At 56.0% G+C, this 19,740-nt stretch overlaps 1 protein-coding gene across 1 annotated transcript in view; it reads left to right on the forward strand.

Moving 5' to 3' along the window:
* The first annotated feature begins 11,480 nt into the window (after window positions 1–11,480).
* The window catches only part of FAM83F (family with sequence similarity 83 member F), a 31,563-nt gene continuing 23,303 nt past the window's right edge, over window positions 11,481–19,740 (forward strand). The window contains exon 1 of the mRNA XM_084879107.1: window positions 11,481–12,015. Within this exon, the coding sequence (XP_084735233.1) occupies window positions 11,506–12,015 (510 nt within the window). The 5' untranslated portion in view covers window positions 11,481–11,505. The remainder of the gene's footprint in view (window positions 12,016–19,740) is intronic.

Genomic DNA, 19,740 nt, shown 5'->3' on the forward strand with positions numbered 1-19,740 from the left:
GGCTCACCTGCACGCCCGCTCACCCCGAGGGTTTGCAGGGCGGCCTCCCGCCTGGTCTCCAGGGAGAGTGTGCTGGATTGAGAATTAGGGTGCAGCCGCTCAAGTTTGAACTGGCGCGGCTGGATGTGAGGCCTGGGCACGGCCGGCACCTCCTCTCCGTCAGTGGCTGCTCCTGGGCTGCCGCTCTCCTGCGGCCCGCGTGGACACATGGGGACATGTGCGGGGCCAGGCGCTGGGGAGGGAAGGGGCTGTCACACATCTCCCCGGGGCGGGCCGGGTGTACACTCTGTGTCCTGGCTTCTAAGAAAGTGCTTCTCGGAGAAGCCCTGGCCCAGGATTCAGATGGAGGAGTCATCGTTCTGTGGATACAGCTGTCTCTTCGGGGCTCTGTTTTCTGTCTTGGTTTTCTGCGTTTTGAAGATGCCTTGCCCAGCGGCACAGAGAGAAGCCCACGCCACAAGAGCACGGACTAGTGACTGGCTAATTGGTTGGTTGAACATGACCCTGGGTGGGGCCTGGATTTCAGATGAGCTTCCTGATCCCCTGACCGTTGGACCTGGGCTGGCACCTTTCCTCCACCAAGAGCTGCACCTGGGACCCCCCCCTCTCAGCATCTCCAAGCGGGCGGTCTCCCAGGACCCCCCCGGGGGTGAACAGACCCGCCAGCGGGGAAAGGGGCCCTGGGGAGGGACTCTCAGTGCCCCGGGGTAGCTAGCAGCACACCTCTGCCGGAGGGCACCTGGAAGGGTGTGTGTGTGTGTGTGTGTGTGTACGTGCTGAGCCATGAAGAAAGGGTGGGCTGAGTGTTAGTGAGGGGCATGTGCGGCGAGTGGGGTCTGTTCCTTCTTGCTCTAAGGAGGGACGGCACAGCCATCACTGGAGGGGATAGAAGCAGAAGAACGAGTTTGTGACTCAGAAGTAACTGTCGGTGTAATGCGGGCTATGTCCCTTTGACTCTGAAGTCTGCGATTCTCTGATCCCCATGAGACCTTTAGAGACAAACAGGACATGAAGGGACACGTGGTGGGCCGTGGGAGGGGAGAGAATAGCCTGAGAGAAGCGGAGAGGCAAGCGTGCATGAGGGGCGTCTTATAGCCTCTGAAAATGAAAGCACAGGAAGGAAAAGTAACGAAGACATTTCAAAAGATGAAGGAGCCGGTGAGAGGCGCAGAGGGAGGGGAGGGAGCCAGAGGTTAAGTGGGGCAGGCCGGGAAGACGCTGGAGTCAGCAGGCAGACGCTCCGGAGGAGGGCGGCGGAGCAGGTGGGAGGAGGAACTGGAGCGGAGAGATGAAGCCAGCAGGTAGGGGCAAAGGCACCGCAGGAATGAAGACAGAGCAGAGGCAGAGGGGCCTCAGCTTTGTGGTGCGAGGCAATGGAAACACGGTGTGGAAAATAAAAGCCAGAATTAATGTCTGATTTTACAGCATTTACAACCCATGCTTCAAACAGCCCTCAAACTGGATCCGTCTGTCTGATCGTGTGAGGACCAGCCCCGGTGAGGACAGAATCAGAGGATTTGGTTCTGGCCTGGATTTCGGGCCTTGAAACACTTTCCAAGAAAGCGGTGATAAGACAAGGGCCCTTGTTTTGTGGGGCTGCCTGGTCACACACACACACACACACACAGCACAGGAGGCTGGCCACACATTGTGGGCAGAGCTTTCAGAGCCCCTGGGACTGGGCCCTCTCTCCCCCCAGAGGCCCCTGTGGGAGTCGTTTTAACTGAGCGCCAAAACCGCCTGCTCATTAGATGCTCAGCTCAGAAGGAAGGTGCCACCCTGGCCACCCAGAGAACAAGAGCCTTGGGGACCACTCTGAGAGGACAAGGCCCACACTGTCCACGCCAGGGGAGGGAGGCTGACCCTCCTGGGCGCTAGAGCCCCTGCCAGTGCGTCCAGTAGCATCCCAGCCCCAGGGCGCGGCCACCAGTGCCCCGGGCCACACAACCAGGAAGCAGCACACTGCCTCTGACTGCGGCTGCAGTGCTCTGTGGGGCTTGGGAGCAGGGAACTTCCAGCGAAAAGCCAGTTCCTGTCGGACCAGTTGGGTTTCACCAACGGCAAGCCGAGTTCCACAAGCCGAGGCTCGCTGGTTTCCAACGCCTGGCACCCGCCCTGCCCACCCACTCTTAACGGCCTTGGGGTGAGCTAAGGCTGGTGCTTCTCAAAATAAACGTGCTGTGAGTTGCCTGGAGCGTGTGTTAAGACGCAGGTCCTGACCAATCCTGCTTTCGGCCAGCCTCAGAAGTGACGTCGGGTGGCCACAGCCCACATGGGAGCACAGGGCAGAGGACTTGGCAGTGAGCCAAACAGCTACTTGGACCTGGATCCCTTTTCTAGGGCCGTTAGGGCACCTTTCCTTTTTGCTAACAAGTAAGCCACTTGGGCTGTGGGACAGAGACATGATTCAGAACTGTCATTATGACGTCACATTTGGCTGCCCGGGCGACGCATTATTACAGCATCTTCATCTCCATCAGGAGTCAGGAAATTTTAGGGGGAGGGGCATTCAGGGGAAGCACAAACTGGGATTTCCGAATGGTAATGATTATGAGCGTGAGCAAAGGTTGCAGTTGTGAAAGCCTTCTCAGGAAATCTTTAAATCGATTCCCGTCCTCGGGTGTGGGCCTGCTGGGCGGCAGGGGAATGGCCTGTGACATCCTTAGGTCTGAGCCAGCCCAGAGCAAACAGGCCGCACGGGAGGTGGACGGCACGGCCAGGACGCCGCCATTGTCTGAAGTCAACAGTCCGGCCGCTCTACCAAGGCGCGGGCATGAGAAAAACATCGTGTCGGTTCTTTCTTTAAATACTGCTCAGCTCCTTTACGTCTCTCCCTGCCCACAGCCGTGCCGGACCTCTCTCCCTCCGGCAACTGAGCCAGCCTCCGCCTTTCTCCCTGCTGCCCTCTTGCTCCTGCTCCCTTCTACACATGGCCGACAGAATCTGATTGCATCTTGCCCCTTGCACTTGGGTTAAAATGCAAAGTCCTAGCGTGGCCTGTGAGGTCTGGCCACGCCTTCCTCCCAGCCCCCTCAGTGCCTCTCCCCTCCTTCCCTTCATGCTCCTGCCCCACTGGCCTTCGCTCAGCCCCCACATGGCCACGGTGTGTCCCCACGTCCTTTGCACCCGCTGTTCCCTCTACCTGGAACGCATGCCCTGTTCTTCCCCTGGCTGATTGCCATGCGTCTCCAGGTCTTGGTTTAAATGTCACTTTCTCAGATTGTCCTTTTCTGGCCCCTAATCTAAAACGGTCCTTCCCATTGCCAGGGGTGGGGAACCTTGTTTCTGCCAAGGGCCACTTGGATATTTATAACCTCTTTCGCAGCCATACCAAATGATCAACGTAAAAATCAGCCTGCTGTACTTGGTCAGACATTTCACTCACCCCTATGCCTTGGCAGGGCCAGACCACAGGATTTCTCGGGCCTTACAGGGCCCGTGGGCGGGACTTCCTGCGCCTGCATTAGACCGCCTCGTGGTGCCGGGGTTTTCCTGAGTCGCCCTAGATGATGGCGCCAGACTGGCTGTATGACTGTTAGACTGTAAGCTCCCTGGGGGCAGGGGTCACCTCTGTTTTGTAAGCTGTTGTCTGCCCAGCATCTAGCACTGTGCATGGCATACAGAGGCTCAATAAATATTTGTCTAATAAAGGATGTGGCAGTGGCTGTCAAGACCCAGGCTACAGGGGATATTAAAAGATACACATCTTAAATGACCAGATCATTCCATAAACCTTTCTTGAGGTAGTTAAGGAACAAGAATGCAGTGTGAGGGAGCACCATTCCCCAGCTTTTCCCAAGTCAAAATGCCTATGTAGTCAGACACACACACACACGCGCACACACACACACACACACACGGTGTCTGTGTCTCTCACACACACACCGTCCCATCCACCCTCCTGTGTGGATTTCCACATGCAGATGAAGCCAGCACGTCAGTGGGGTCAGATTCCATGCTATTCACAGAAGCCAGACCCCACATAATGAGGCCCTGTGTCTGCTGTGGGACAGGGGCCCCAGCCAGCCTGATCTGTGTCATAAATCCCAGCAACTCACGGAGCCTCTGCAGCACAGGCTCCCCCAGGTATGGCTCTCCCCAGGGTCATTGGTGAGCACATTCTGCTTGGGCGGTTCCATTTCCGCAGGTCAGAATTCCCGGGGTGGGCAGCGAGGGGCGCCTCCCTCCCCCTGCTCCGTCTGACCTGGTTATGGGGAGTTGCTAGGTAACCGCTAGTCAGCCTCTGCTTCCCACGCCGAAAGGAGGGTTGGTTGCCATGGCAAGTCCAGATGAGATGGGGCGTGCAGGGGAAAGGGAGTGCTGGCCAGGAGTTCTGCAGCCTGGATTCTGCCCTCACCCCCTTTGGGTCACTGGGCCTTAGGGACGTCTCTTCACCCCCCTGGGCCTGAGTTTCCTTACAAGTGAAATACAGGAGAGGCTGGGTCTCTTCTTGCTCTAAGTCGCTGATGTATGCAGCCAGTGTAAACTAGTCAAACATCAGAGTCCCATGCCCCCAGTGGAGAAGGCCCCAGCTTTGAGTCAGACAGACCTGGGTCCCCGTCCAGACTCTGCCACTGACTGTGTGAGCCAGGACAAGTCACATGACCTCTCTGAGGTCACGTAGAGAGCCAGAGCCAATAGCACGGAGTTGTCATGAGAAGAAAACACAGGATAGGAATTGCTTGGTAAGGGCCCAACCATGGTGGGCAGCCCCACTCTGCCTTCCAGATGGCCGAAGCAGCCCTCTTTACCTGGCCGCCCACCCCCAGGGACATGTTCTTACAAAGGCCTGCCCCCTTTGTCACTCCTTGTCCTATGGTCAGTCCTGCTCAAGGAAAGTCTCTGCGTCGGTGAAACCAGTAACTTGCTGCTGGAGTAAATCTGCTTGGGGAGAGGCCCCCTCCCTGGGCCTCGCCCTCCCTCGTCCAGGCGATGGCTGCCTGTGGGGTGGCTAGCGGGGAACAGTGCTGAGGTGTTGGCCAAGTAAAAAGGAACGATTCTTTGTTTAACTGTATTTTTCAAGTACGGTTGACATACAATCTTATGTTAGTTTCGGACGTACAGCATGGCGGCTAGACATGTGCATACCTTACAGAGCGATCTGCTGATGATGCCAGTGCCCACCTGGCACCCTACGCAGGTAGGACAATGTCATTGACTGTATTCCTGAGGCTGTGCTTCACATCCCCATGGCTACTTCCATCACTTAGATCTCGTTCACCCACTCTCCAGCCCTGCTCCTGCCTCGCAGCCAGCAGCTGCAGCATTCTGGACAAGAGCCAAGACTGGGAAGTAACTTAGGTGTCCATTGATAGATGAACGGATAAAGAAGAAGTGACATGTATATATAATGGAATATTATTCAGCCATTTAAAAAAGTGAAATCTTGGTGTTTGCAACATGAGCAGTCCTAGAGGATAATATACTAAGTTGGTGGTCGGCAAACTGCGGCTCGAGAGCCACATGCGGCTCTTTGGCCCCTTGAGTGTGGCTCTTCCACAAAATACCACGGCCTGGGCGAGTCTATATTGAAGAAATGGTGTTAGAAGAAGTTTAAGTTTTAAAAATGTGGCTCTCCAAAGAAATTTCAATCGTGGTACTGTTGATATTTGGCTCTTCTGACTAATGAGTTTGCCGACCACTGTAGTAAGTGAAATAAGTCAGAGGAAGGCAAGTGCTTGATCATTTCACTGACATGTGGAGTCTAAAAGTAAATGAACAAACACAATAGAAACAAACTCATGGAAACAGAGACCAAAGGAGTGAATCTTGTGGGGAGAAGTGTAGGCCTGGCCCAGTGGCCGGCAGCAGCTGGAGCCACCATCCCTCCCTCAGGCCTGCGGGCTCCCCGCCCTTACACACCTGCCCGCCCAGACTGGCACCTTCTCTCCTGGACCACCTTTCCCCGCCGTCCTGGGCGTGGTTCCAGCTGCCTCCAGAAGGCGGGGGAGGGGAGATGGAGGCAGGACCTCCGGGCGGCTCTGCAATGCCCCTGCCTTTCTGTGGCCCTGCGTCCACATCCTCACCAGCCTGCGAGGGCAGGGACTGCCACGTCCTCCCCAGTCTTCCTTGGGTCTCACCGTCCCTCTCCTGGCAGGCGCTCCTCGGGCCTTGCCCTAGAGAGGGGTGCACCGAGGGTCCGTGCCCTGGGACGGTCAGGTTTCCGTCCCCAAAGACAAGAATGAGCAGACACCAAGTAGATAGGTAATTCCAGCTCCTGCCCCTTGTTTGAGGTCAGAGCTGTTTTAAAAATGTGTCCTCGGATATTCCAGACACACCCCGGTTCCCGGCCCTGCCAGCAGGTGGGAGAAGGAGGTGTTTCCTCAGCAGCTCTGAGCCCTGCGGGTAAAGGTTGCTCCAGCCACCTGCTCAGCTCCCAGGGTGCACCGCTCCAGGAATTCCCCGTGGCTGTGCCCTGGGGACCCACGCCGACATGTGAGGCATGACAGAAGCGGACCAAGAATGAATAATGGGGGGGGGGGGGGGGGGAGGGGGGAAGGCGGCGGCAGAAAACCTAGGAATCAGGGTGTCCAGTTGAAAGTGGTTAGGGTCAGGAGAGGCCATATGTTTCCAAAGTTGCAGATACAACAAAGCCCCCAAGCCTGGAAGGCCTGGGAGGGCAGGAATGTGCCGAGCACGTAACAGCTCAATAAACCCTCCTGGATGGAGAGGTGAAGGCCTCAGTGAGTGAGGCCCAGCCGGGGAGAAGCTCGGTGTTCATTTCTCAGGCCAGAGGAGCAGATCAGAGTGAAAGCTGTTCAACTAGTCCGCTCCTGGGACCTACCCGCCTCCCTCACGGTCCCACTGCAGCCCCTGCCCTCATGCTCACATCCTCTCTGGGAGCAGCAGCAGCGAGCACGGATCTCAGAGGCACGAGAGAGCCCTCGGCGTTCTATGATGCACTCGTGACACACGCTGCCACAGACGGGAAAGTCAGGCGGGAACTCACCTAAGCACATGTCAAGAGGCGGGCTATTTGGGGACGCGCGTTACCCGGCTGGCCTGGGGATGAACACAGCTACAATTACTGTCAACCACAAGGCGTCCTCTCTCCACGGCTCACGCAGCCAGCAGTGCGCCGTGGGTGCGGGGAAGGCGGAGGAGAGCCAAGCCCCCAGGCAGGAGGGAGAGGCACAGTTCCTTGCCAAGGAAGGCGGAGGCGCGACTTCTCAGGAAGGCCAGTCACCTTGCCCCGTGGCCTCAGTGAGGAGCCCCACCTCTCTCAGGGGAACTCCGGACCGAAGGCAGGAGGAACTGGAGAGCCAGAGGCCTCCTGGGATGTCCCCGTTCATGGAATGTCCCCCAGCACCACGGGAGCTGTGGCTAAAAGGACAGGTTTCCTGGCTGACAAGGCTCTTCAGGAGTCTCGGTAATGAAGCTCGGCGCGCTCAGCTGGGTGGCAGGGTGGGCGGCCCGGGGCTCGGGCTGCGTGCACAGGTCCCCGCATTTCCACTGGCAGCAGACAGCCTTGAGCAGACCTCCCGGAGCCTCAGTGTGTGCATCTGTAGCACCGGACAGTAATCACTTCCACAGTTCCTTTCCCAGATCGGGGAAGGCAGGTCAGATAACCGTACATTCAAATACCTCCCTCCACAGCCTGAAACCGCTCAGCAAAGGCCACCGTGCCACTTACCAACCAGCCTCGTAAACACAGGGTGTCTGACTCCCCGCTGAACAAAGGGAGCCATCACAGCAGCTGGCTGGCATGTCTGGTGCCTCTTTCTTTCTTGTTCTCAGAGACATGCGAATAAACATTGATTGAATAAATACGGCATTGGTATGTAAAGGCAAACATCACAGTGTGTTTCAATCAGTTAGATCTAAGAAAGATTTTGTCCGATGTGAACTGTCACTCAAGGATTCCACTCAGATCCTCACCTTCTGTTCTATTCCACTTTGTGTCATATAACATTTGTGCTCCTTCAGAGCAAAACCATGTCTCAATCATCCCACGTGGGCCAGGACTTGGTCTATGATCGGAGCTGCATCCCCAATGCGCAGAACATGCCCTTGAGCTCAGTAAGGCTCAGTAAGGCTATGGTGAATGAATGAATGGTTTGCAGCCTATAGTATAAGGCTAAGCACTCAGCAGATGTTTGTTGGATGAATAAGTTACTAAATAAGGGGAACACTGTCTTTTACTAATGTCCATTTCCAGCGCTCCCAACACAGGCAGCAGAACAAAGTGGGTAGGTAGTCAAGCTCTGGAATCAGGTCCAGATTTTAATCCTGGCTCTTGTTCACTAGCTGGGCAGCCTAGAGTGAGCTCCTGACCCTCTCTGTGCTTCAGTTTTCTCACCTCTAAGCTGGGGATAATAATAATTTTTCCAGGAGGGTTTTATGGATTCACTTGGAGGATACTTAAAATACTTAGCACAGTGCCCGGCACATAGTCACTGCTGCTATTTTTTAATGACCACATCACTCTCTTAATAACCTTCATGGCTCCTCTCTAGCTACAGAATAAGATCTAAAGTCAGGGTCCCCACAATTTGGCCCCGATGTCCCTTCCTTCCAGTCCCACTTACCCATACTTCAACACTAACTGCCTTCACTGGCGTCCAAACCCTCCTCTAACTAATGTGTGTCCATTAGCTTGTTTCCTGTCTCACACGGCCCTGGACTTCTTATTGCCCATATTTCGCTGATGATGTGACCGAGGCTCAGAAAGGGGACGTGGCTTCCCCAGGGACACACAGCTTATCCCAGGAAAGTGGGACTCCATTCCAGGACTCTCTGCCATGCAAGTTCATGCTCCTGGTCACCGGCCTCTGAAATCCTTGCCAAGCACAGTGTGACCTAGGAACCAGCACTGCCAGCCCTACCCGGGAGCTTGCTGGAAATGGAGACCCTCGGGCCCCACCTCACACCTACTGAACCAGAATCTCAATTTTAGCAAGATTCCCCAGGTGCCTACCAAGCGCAGTCAAGTTTTAGAATCGCGGTTGTAAACCACTTTCGACCAGTCAGACAGAACTAATTAAGTCAAATACGTGATCTCAGTTAATCCCTACATCAGTCTGAGAGCTCCTCAAAGGTCAGCATTATTATCCCTTTTTACAGATGGGGACACTAAGGCTCTGAGGGATAAGTACAGCCATGTGACGCTTGACAACAGGGATGCATCCTGAGGAATGTGTCCTCAGGTGATTGCATCATTGTGCAGACATCACAGAGCACTGCACAAGCCTAGAGGGCTGGCAGGTAGGCGGCACAAGTCATTAGGAAACGAACTAAATGCCCTCCAGTCTAAAGATGAAAATTTATCTATGCTGGGACCCGTTTGGTTCAGTGGATAGAGCGTTGGCCTGCGTACTGAAAGGTCCCGGGTTCGATTCCAGTCAAGGGCATGTACCTTGGTTGCAGGCACCTCCCCAGTTGGGGTTGTGCAAGAGGCAGCTGGTCAATGTTTCTCATCGACGTTTCTAACTCTCTGTCCCTCTCAATTCTTCTCTGTGTAAAATCAATAAAAAGTATTTTTTTAAAAAAAAAAAGAAAAAGAAAATGTGTCTATATGTACAAGTGGAGTGTTAGCAGGAGTAAGGCTTGCCCATCCCCAAGAGTAGAAAAAGGACACAGGTTACTCACCACTCGGATCTTTGAGCTGACACAAGATGGCAGAGTGACTAAAAACTTTAAAGATATATATATAATGATATATATATATATATATATATATATATATATATATATTATTGATTTTTTACAGAGAGGAAAGGAGAAGGATGGAGAGTTAGAAACATCGATGAGAGAGAAACATCGATTAGCTGCCTCTTGTACATCCCCCACTGGGAATGTGCCCGCAATCAAAGTACATGCTCTTGACCAGAATCGAACCCGGGACCCCTCAGTCCGCAGGTCTGCAGGCTGATGCTCTATCCACTGAGCCAGACCAGTCAGGCAACTTTTTAAAAGAACTTTTAAAAATACGTGTTTTTTATTGATTTTTAGAGAGAGGAATAGAGAGATAGAAACATCCATGAAAGAGAAACATTGTCGATGAGCTGCCTCCTGCATGCCCCCGACTAGGGATTGAGCCCGGAACCCTGGTATGTGCCCTGACCAGGAATTAAACCGGTGACCTCTTGGTTCATGGCTGGACATTCAACCATTGAGCCACACCAGCCAGGCAGAACTGACTATTGTAACAAAATTTGCTTATATTTGAAAATCTAATCCTCGTTTTATTTTAAGACCATCAAAAGGAAACCTATTCAAATTCCCTGGGTTAAAATCAGGTCCCAGATCCTGTCATTTCACAAGAGAAATAAAAGACAAAAGTGCTTTTAATGTCGGGCAAAGAGCTCTGAGACATAGAACCCCACGGGCTGGTTCTCTTTGCAGAGAATGTGGGCAAACCACATGTTTCCAAGCCCCAGCTTCCTCGTCTGTAAATGAGGGGGCTGGACGAGTTTCTGAAGCTCTAAGAGGCTGAGCTATAAAACGAGAGAAATGTGAGCCCTTGGCTGCTATGATCTGAAAATATTTTGAATGTAGAGAATCAGATGTACAGGAGTGCTGGAACAAAATAATACGGTAATGACTAAGAAAATTCTATTGAATCCAGTGGGAACCAGCAGAGCAGCTGCTGGGGGTGGAGATGTGTGTGTGTGTGTGTGTGTGTGTGTGTCGTCTCCTCATGTGCGGCTTTCTTCCTTGAGTTCAAACATCTATTTTGAATCACTGATATGGTAATCAGGCCTCTGGCAGCCCATCTTGCCCAAACACACATACACATGCACACACACACGCACACGCTCACACACACATGCACACTCCACTTCAAATTAAAATGGGGTGAAATTCCACCACTGTTGCTTGCTTACTAGTACATCCTTGCTGCATTTGGGTGGGGTGTTTTGTGTGTGGGTTTTGTTTTTCTTTTGTGTGTGTGTGTGTGTGTGTGTGTGTGTGTGTTTAAATAAATTTCTATCCTGGTGAAGGTGTTGAATTGACGGCTTCTGGAGGGAGGCCTCTGATCTCTGCAATGGGCCGCATGGGCCTGGAGCTGGGGGCTTTATTATAATTTTCCTTGTGCACACTCCCTGCCCCTTACCGTCCAGTCCAGCATCGGGGCCCCAAGCTCTCCAAACGGGAGAGGTCAGACCGCAGCCCCAGAAGCCCCGGGCGGCCCAGCACGTGCTCGGGGCTCCCCGCGGGGGGGCGCTAGAGGGGGGACATGCCCGCGCACCTGCGACGCCCCTGGCTCCGGTTCCGCAGGAGGGTGAGCTCCCCCACCTCGCGCCCTCGGGAGGTGGAAGCCAGCCAGAGGCCGCCTGCGATAGCTCCCCCGTCCCCCATCCCACCCCGCCCCCCGCGCCGGGCCGTCGGTGCCGCTCGCGCCCGCAGAGGCGGAGGCCAGGCCGCCCCTCCCCGCCCGACGGCCGCGCCCGCGCCCGCCCGCCCATTGGGCCCCGCGGCAGGTGCGCCCCGCCCCTCGGCGCTCCAGGTGCGGCGGAGGGACCGGCCGCGGTCCGGGCCGGCGGGCGGCGGGCGGCCGGCACCATGGCCGAGTCGCAGCTGAGCTGCCTGGACGAGGCCCACGTGAACGAGCGGGTGACCGAGGCGCACGCCGCCTTCTACTACTGCGAGCGGCGGCGGGCGGCGCTGGAGGCGCTGCTGGGCGGCGGCGAGCGGGCCTACCGGGAGCGGGTCCAGCGGGAGCGGCTGCGGGACTTCCTGTCCAGCCACGAGCGCCTGGCCCTCCGCGCCGCCTGGAGCCCCTACGAGGACGCCGCCGCCGCCGTCAGCCCCGCCGCCCGCGGCAAGGCCAAGGCCAAGGCCAAGGCCAAGGCCCCTTCGCCGCCGCCGGCCGCCGCCGCCGAGCCCAGGGAGTCCCTGGCCTACTGGCCCGACCGCTCCGACACCGAGGTGCCCCCGCTGGACCTGGGCTGGACCAACACCGGCTTCTACCGCGGCGTGAGCCGCGTCACCCTCTTCACCCACCCCCCGAAGGAGGAGAAAGCGCCCCACCTCAAGCAGGTGATCAGGCAGATGATCCAGCAGGCCCAGAAGGTAGGCTCTGGCGTCCCCGCCGCCGCCTCATGGGTGGGGGACCTCACACCAGGTTCTCTGGGACCAGACTCCCCACCCCAGGGGCAAACGGCCCTGCCCACCCTGGGGGCAAAGGGTCCAGGATGCCTCATTCACACCCTGGGGCTGTGCGGAGGCCTCTGGAGGGTGTATGCGTCCATGGTGGCAAATTACAAAGTAATGAGCAGGTGTTGGTCATTATTACAGGGTCCAGGGCGCTGGCTTCCACCTGCCATGTGCTTCTGTGTCCCCATGAAGTTCCTATCCCCGGGGAAGACCCAGAGGCTGGTGGGGCCACTCACAGAGGTCATGGCCATACCTGCCTGCTGCCCAAGGTTTTAAAAGACATTTCCCTGGCCATTTCCTCATTTGATCTTCAAAGCAACCTCCAGAAGCCGGCAGTTTGACCTCCTCACCCCTGCCTTGGCCATGATGCTCTTAGCCTGTGGCGGAGTCAAGGTCGGCCTAGCTAGCCCATCGGGTTCCCACTCCCAGCTAGAGCTCAAGCCGCCTGGAATGAATGAGGAGTCGTGAGCACCTGCTATGTGCCTGGCTCTGTGCTGGGCACCTGGACGAGGCAGGTCGCTGGACTCAGCAGCTCAGAAAAAACTCCACTGTCCTCATGTGCTATGCACAGGAGCCGAAAGGAAGGAATGCGCCTGATTAGAACACAGGAAAGGCCGCTGTAGGTTGTGGGGCAGAAAAAAAAAAGATTTTAATCTTTACTCCGTGCCCTTGGGTGACTTCCCAGCTAAACGATAGGACGCCCCATTAACCTGGAATTTCAGCTAAACCACAAATACTTTTTTAGTGTTACTATGCCCCGCATAGTGCATGGGGCATACCAAATATTTAAAAGTAAATCGTTATTTATCTGAAACTCCGAGTTCACGGGGCATCCTGTGCTTTGTTTACTCAGTCCGGCTCCCCTCCACGGGGATTTGCTAAGAAACCCCTGCAGCCTTTGGTGTCCGGTTCGGCATAGACAACAGGAGCGGCTTGGGTGCACGGTTCTGATTCAGCTCCGGGCACGTGGTTGGAGTTCAGTTACCTCCGGAGCTGACCGGCCTGGGGAGGGAGGACTGACCTGGAAAGACCAGCGGGGGCGGGAGGTGGTGCAGAGGCACCTCTTCCGGGAAGGGTGGCGAGGCAGGCTGTGGGCTAGATTGGCCGCCAGAAGGAAGGGTTCACTTGCTCCTTACTTCCCCCCTCTCTTTCCTACGGAATTCTTCTGTGCCGGCCTGAGCTGTCTGTGCGTACTATTGCGTTCGGCAGCAGACAGGCAGGTTTGGACAGGGGAGGGAGGACGCGGTGGCTGTTCGGCGGCAGGCTGCCCGGGGTCAAGTCTTGTAACGCGAACAGGCCTGGACGCATTAGCGCTCGGTGTGTGCCAGCCGCGGCGAACACGGTTTGCCTGCAGTTTCTCCTGTGCTTTTCCCGACAGCGAGGGGAACTGGCGTTTCCCTTATTTTTGGATTCGGAACAGTTAAGTGACTTGCTGAGGGTCACATGGCTGGTTAAGGGGTTGCGCCAGGATTTAAACGCCGGAGTCCTTGCTCTTAACTGCTGGGTAGCCTGCTCTGCTGCCTGGTGATGGTGCGGCAGGATGAAGCCAAGGAGCTCGAGTGGCGTTAGCCTGGTCACTGCCTGGTTCCAGGTTGTGTACCCCCCCCTTGCAAGAAGGGATGAGCAGGGCCCGTGGGACTTCTTATCTTCTTCTTATTGTTGTTGTTGTTGTTGTTTATAGAGAGGAAGGGAGAGGGATAGAAAGTTAGAAACATCTATGAGAGAGAATAATCTATCAGCTGCCTCCTACACACTCCCTATTGGGTACATGCCCTTGATCAGACTCGAACCTGGGACCCTTCATTCCACTGGCCGGTGCTCTATCCACTGAGCCAAACTGGTCAGGGCTGGTGGAGTGTTCTTAACTCTTTAACTATTTAACAACAGAAATTTTAACCATTGTAAGCTGTTCCAGTATTCCAATCTGTACATGTTTAAGAAGAGGTATTTCCTGAGTGCTCAGTGCCAGGTGCTAGCCATGGGAGGATGTGATCTGTGGCCTTTGCCTTCCAAGAGTTAACTCGAAGGCTGGGGGATGTGCTCGAAGCAAGAGCTTTTGAGGCCGGATGTGCTTAATCCGGGAGGGCTTCCTGGGGGAGGCGGACCGCTGAGTTAAAAGGGAGAGAGAAGAACCTGGGGTGGACGGTGTCTCCATAAGACACTGAGGAGAAGGGGGAGAAATGCTTTTGCTTCCAAACAGCAAGCAGCTTTGATTGGCAGAAGGGAGGAGCTGTCCTGGTGGGAGTTGAGTATTGTGTGGGCCTGGGGTGGGGGTACTAAAACTGGGTGCAAAGCGGGGGACCGCCCCCTGGGAGAAAGAAGCAGCTTCTGGCCCTGTCTGTACCCCTCCACTGCCAGGCCCTCTGGGCCCCCTCGTCATCACTACCGCTCACACCGGTGCAGCACCTTCTCCTCAAAGACCCTGAGGAGAAGGTAGGGCAGCGGGGTAGACCCTGTTTCCCAGGGGAGGAAACTGAGGCACAGAGAAGGCAAGGGCCTTGCCCAAAGGTCACATGGCTGGTGACAGAAAGACACTGAGCCTTGGCTTCTGCTCTGACAGCGACCCTTCTGGCCACGGCCCATCGCCACCCTCACCCCGACTCATCCAGCTGGCAAGCAGCCCTCCGAGGCCAGACTGGGCCCTTCCTCCTTCCTTGTCACCCCGAGGGAGGAGTTTGTTTTCGGGGAGGCAGGCTGCTGTGAGGCCGGGTGGGGCAGACTGTGCGCTGCTTTGTGTGCAGAGACTTGGGTGATGGGGGAAGAGAGGAGCAGGACATGTGTGTCCAACTGTGTGCCAGAGTTTTGTCTTTTTTTTCCTTTTTTTTTTTTAATTAAGGTATTATATGTGTACATATCTTACCATTGCCCTCCCCACTCCTATACATGCCCTGACACACACACACACACACACCCCATCCCCAGAGTTTTGTGTCCATTGGTTGTACTTATATGCATGTATACAAGTCCTCCGGTTGATCTCTTATCTCCCCCAGATCTCCCTGCCCTTCCAGCTGTAATTTTACATTCTGTTTGATGCTTTACTGTCTCTGTATCTATCTTTTTGTTCATCGGTTTATAATGTTCTTTATTATCCATAAATGAGTGAGGTCATGTGGTGTTTCTCTTTCATTGACTGGCTTATTTCACTCAGCATAATGTTCTCCAATTCCATCCAGGTCGCTGCAAATGGCAAGAATTCCTTCTTTTTTATGGCAGCACAGTATTCCATTGTGTAGATGCACCATAGTTTTCTGATCCAATCATCTGCTGATGGGCACCTAGGCTGTTTCCAAATCCTAGCTATTGAAAATTGTGCTGCTATGAACATAGGGTGCATACATCCTTTCTGATTGATGTTTCCAGTTTCTTAGGATATATTCCCAGGAGTGGGATTACTGGGTCAAATGCGAGTTCCAGAGTTTTGTCTTTTATCTCACTTAATCCTCAGAATAATCTCATGAGGTTATTCCTGAGTGAGAACCAGAAACTGGGGCTCTGTGGCTGTGACTTACCCGCAGCTGCAGACCAGTGAGGCTTCCCTCCCTGGGTCTCAGGGTTGGGGGCGGGGGGGGGGGGGGGGGGGCCTAAAGGAGACGCTTTGGAAATATGATCGGGGCTTTGGAAATATGATTGGGGCTTTGGAAATATGATCGGGGGCTGGGGAGGAGGGGCAGAGGGTCGTGGCCAGTGGGAGCAGCCCAGCAGGCATGGCGGCAGGACCACGGGGAATGGGAGGAGGTCTTTGAGGCCGGCAGTCTTATCTGCTCCCCAGGCCTCTGCAAATGTCAGGAGGCTCCCGGGGCACTGAGCAGCCAACGTGCAAACACGCCGCCATGTTTACTCGTGGGGTGGGGTTTTTGTCATGTTTTTTCCCGGGAGTTGTCTGTGTATTTTAGTGTCACTGAATGATGTCTTTTGTCTGCTTAAACTGCGGGCGGAACGGTTGCCTTCAGGGACCCAGAAATGACTCCCTGGTGTGTCCCTGGCTGGCGAGATGACCAGCCGAGGTCGGGCTGCTAAGATCCTTGTCACTGCCAGGGGCGGACTTAAGCCGGACCACGGCCTGGGAAACTCTTGGTTCTTTCTTACATGGGCAGAGCGAGAGGCTCCAACAGCTCGAATTCGGATGGACTTCCGACTCTGAAGGGTAATGCACCCATTCGGTCACTGCGCAGATATAGAAGTATAAATTGTCATCCTCACCTGGGGATATTTTTCCATTGATTTTTAGAAAGAGTGGAGGGGGGGAGGGGATAGACAGAGAGAGAGAAACATTGATGTGAGAGAGACATGTTGATTGGTTGGTTGCCTCCCACGCCTGCCCTTGACTGGAATTGTGACCCTTCAGCCCTCGGGTCAACACTCTCTCCAGTGAACCAAACCAGCGAGGGCTGGGCAGGTATTTTGAGTACCACCGTGTGCGAAGCACTTTAGTAGAAAACAGCCATATTAAACTCTCTTAGGTGCCTAATGGTCTGCTAGCCCGTCGTTACAATGCAGTGTGCCGAGTGGCTGAGCAGAGGGTGTGGCGGGAGGGCCGCTAACCCAGCCCGGAATGGGGTGAGGGCGGGACCGTGGATGCCGAGGACCTGCCCACAGCGTGTCTGAATGCGGCGGGAGAGGTGAGACTGCACCACGCCAGCCCGCCCTCCCAGTGCCCAGCCCCGCTGACCGCTGACCAGCAGCTTCCGTGTGCGAGGCCACAGGGCCGGGTGAGGGAGGATTTGTCACCTGTGCCTCACCTCTGCATTGGGGGGGAGAGGGGACTAAGAGGGACCAGAAGGATTTGGGTGAGGGAGGATTTATCACCTGAGCCTCACCTCTGCATTCCTGCGTCCCGTTTCCTTAGAGCCTCGATCACCTGGGACGGCAGAGTGCTGTCCTCATTTCCCAGCGGAGGCCTCCGACGTCCAAAAGGGTCAGCTCCCCCAGGTCCCAGGTCAGGATGGCCAGGAACCCTGCACAGGTTATAAGCATGGCCAGGAAAGGGAGGTGCTGGGCGAGGCAGCTCTTATGAACTCCGGGGACCGAGGGGCGTGGGTAGCCAGGCTCGGCCCTACCTCACCTCCGCCTGCTGGCGGGTTTGTTCCCTTTCCCTCGAGGCCCGATCCAGATGGCACCTCTTCCTTGGCCCTTTATCGGGTTCACCATCCAGAGGGGTCTTGTTGTGCTCAGATGAGGCTCCTGTCGGTGCCGCCGGGGTGCCTGGCACACAGCTCGCTGCAGGAGAACCCCTTCACCCCCGGGGACCGGGAGCTTTGGAGGAGCCGGTCTCCGCCTTGTCCCTCTCACCAGCACCAGAAGGGCCTGATCAGCCAGCCACACGGGCTCAGCCCCAAGAGCCCCGAGCAGCCGGGGAAGACGCCCCACAACTTCCCGATCAGCGCCCACTGGAAGCCAATGGTTTGCTTAAATGATTAGAAGCTGTCTCCTATTGCCCCTCTCCATTGGCCACTGCCCCTCTCAGTCCCTCTCGAGAAGCAGGTGTCTGGAGCTGTTCCCTGCTGAACTAAAGGGACCCCTTTAGTCCCCAGCATCACAAGCTGTCTGTCAGGCAGCAGAGAGAATGCTCTAAATTGGGGGGGATTAGGGGGACCAGAAGGATTTGGGGAAAGGCTCCAGGCAGGGGCCATGCTGGCATTGGATAGAGACATGAATCGGATGTAGGAGGCAGGTAGGAGATCTGGGCAGCGGGTAGGATGGGTGAACGGCTGGGCACATGTGCCCAGGGGCTGCGCCGAAGTCTCGGAGCCAGCAGCTCCCGCTGGGAGACAGAGCTCTGCAGGGGGCATTGCCACTGGGTCGAGCTTTCCCCTGCGAGCCTCCGTCGGCACTTTTCTCATTCAGTACACCCAGCAGGCAGCACCGAGCGCCTTCTCCGTGCAGGCCCCATGCTGGCACTGGATAGAGACATGAATCGGATGTAAAAATAACCAAGAAAAAAAAGCTTACATATAAAATTTTTTCCATGTTGCCGATTTGTGAAATCTGAGTCTGATGATACACTCATTAGCCACCTCACCGCCGTGTTGCGAGCTGGTTCCCACTCTAGACCTGCTCCTAACACCTCTCCCCTCCCTCTCTCCTGACCTCTCCCCCGTCCGTCCCACAGGGACAGCTGACTGTCGCTAGAGCTTCCGAGTTGCCTTTTGAAGCCCATGACACACTGTCCCCTCTCCTCTGCCTAACCCAGTGGTCGGCAAACTCATCAGTCCACAGAGCCAAATAGCAACAGGACAACGGTTGAAATTTCTTTGGAGAGCCAAGTTTTTTAAACTTAAACTTCTTCTAATGCCACGTCTTCAAAAGAGACTCGCCCAGGCTGTGGTATTTTGTGGAAGAGCCACGCTCAAAGCCGCAGTTTGCAGACCACTGGCCTAACCCTCCTGCCCTCCAGCGTGACCATTCCACACGGGCTCTGTGTCTGGGCAGCCGCAGGGTCCAGTCCCTCGAAGGCTGGTGATCACGGTGCAGCTGCAGCTCCAGGGACCTTGCCCCGACCTGTCCCGGCAGCCCTGCCCGGGCCCGGTGTGTGGCTGTCAGAGACTCCTTTGTGCTCACTCCCTGATCCCGGGCACAGCCATTTCTGAGCAAAGGACACCCAGCGTCCCCTCAGGGACAGAGCACAGGCTCCGAAGTCGAAAGGCCCTGGTCCCGTCCTGACCTGGCCTCTTACCGAGTTCCTGAGGGTAAATCACCTCCCCCTGCGGCTCCTGACCTGCACATGGGAGGGTCATACCCAGATGCCTGGATGGTTTTGAAAAACGACAGAGCATGTGTGTGCGAAGGACACGGACGTGGACAGTGACCGCGCCTCCTCTGTCTTTTCTGGGAGCAGGGAGGGAAGGGCAGTGGGACTGCCCCCCAGGAAGTGGGGGTGCCCGGCCAGGAAGCTAGATTGCCGGGGCAGGTGTGTTTCCTGCTTCCTGTTTCCTCTGAGGGAGGGAGGAGCAGCGGCCTGCCCATGCTCCCCCTCTCCCCTCTCCCTGAACTTATCTGTTGGTTTTGATTTAGGGGTGGCGGTCTGTCAGGGCGGCTGTCTGTCTGCCTGGTTCTGCCATCTGCGAGGCTGTGGCACCTGAGTCCTCAGCCAGGGGTCTGCTCCGGGAGGCCCTGCGCCGAGACGAGACAGCCGGCACCCAGCTCCCTGATTCCTAACCGGGGAGGCCCGAGGGGGTTCCCCTCGCACCCACCAGCACCCAGAGGGGCCTGACCGGCCACCCAGGCTCCGCCCGGGGAGCCCCAGGGCAGTCTGGGAGGCCTCCCCACAGCTCGAGCTTTCCAGGGAGGGCGATGGGCCTGAGGGACAGGCTGTTCTCTGTCGGGAGGAGAGGGAAAGCGAGGCTTGATTCCTGTGAAATGGACCACTTTGGGCCCCCGCTGGTGAGGATGGTGTTTGCCAGGGAGGGCGAAAGCAGGAGGCGGGGCCTGGGTGAGGCGGACCTGCATCGAGGCCTCCGGACACAGAGCGGGGTCTGCCGGGCAGCGGTCTCCGGAGGCCAGGCCACGGCGGGGGAGGAGGACACAGCTGGGAACTGGAGCCCGGGTGTCCCCGTCCTTGCTTGGCTCTCTTTCCTCACCCACCGGGTGACCTTGGGCAAACCGTATGACCTTGCTGGGCCTCCATCTCTGCATCGGGAA

This window comes from Pipistrellus hanaki (assembly GCF_964339955.1).
Source record: "Pipistrellus hanaki genome assembly, chromosome: 3".
In the NCBI taxonomy this organism is placed as follows: Eukaryota; Metazoa; Chordata; class Mammalia; order Chiroptera; family Vespertilionidae; genus Pipistrellus; species Pipistrellus hanaki.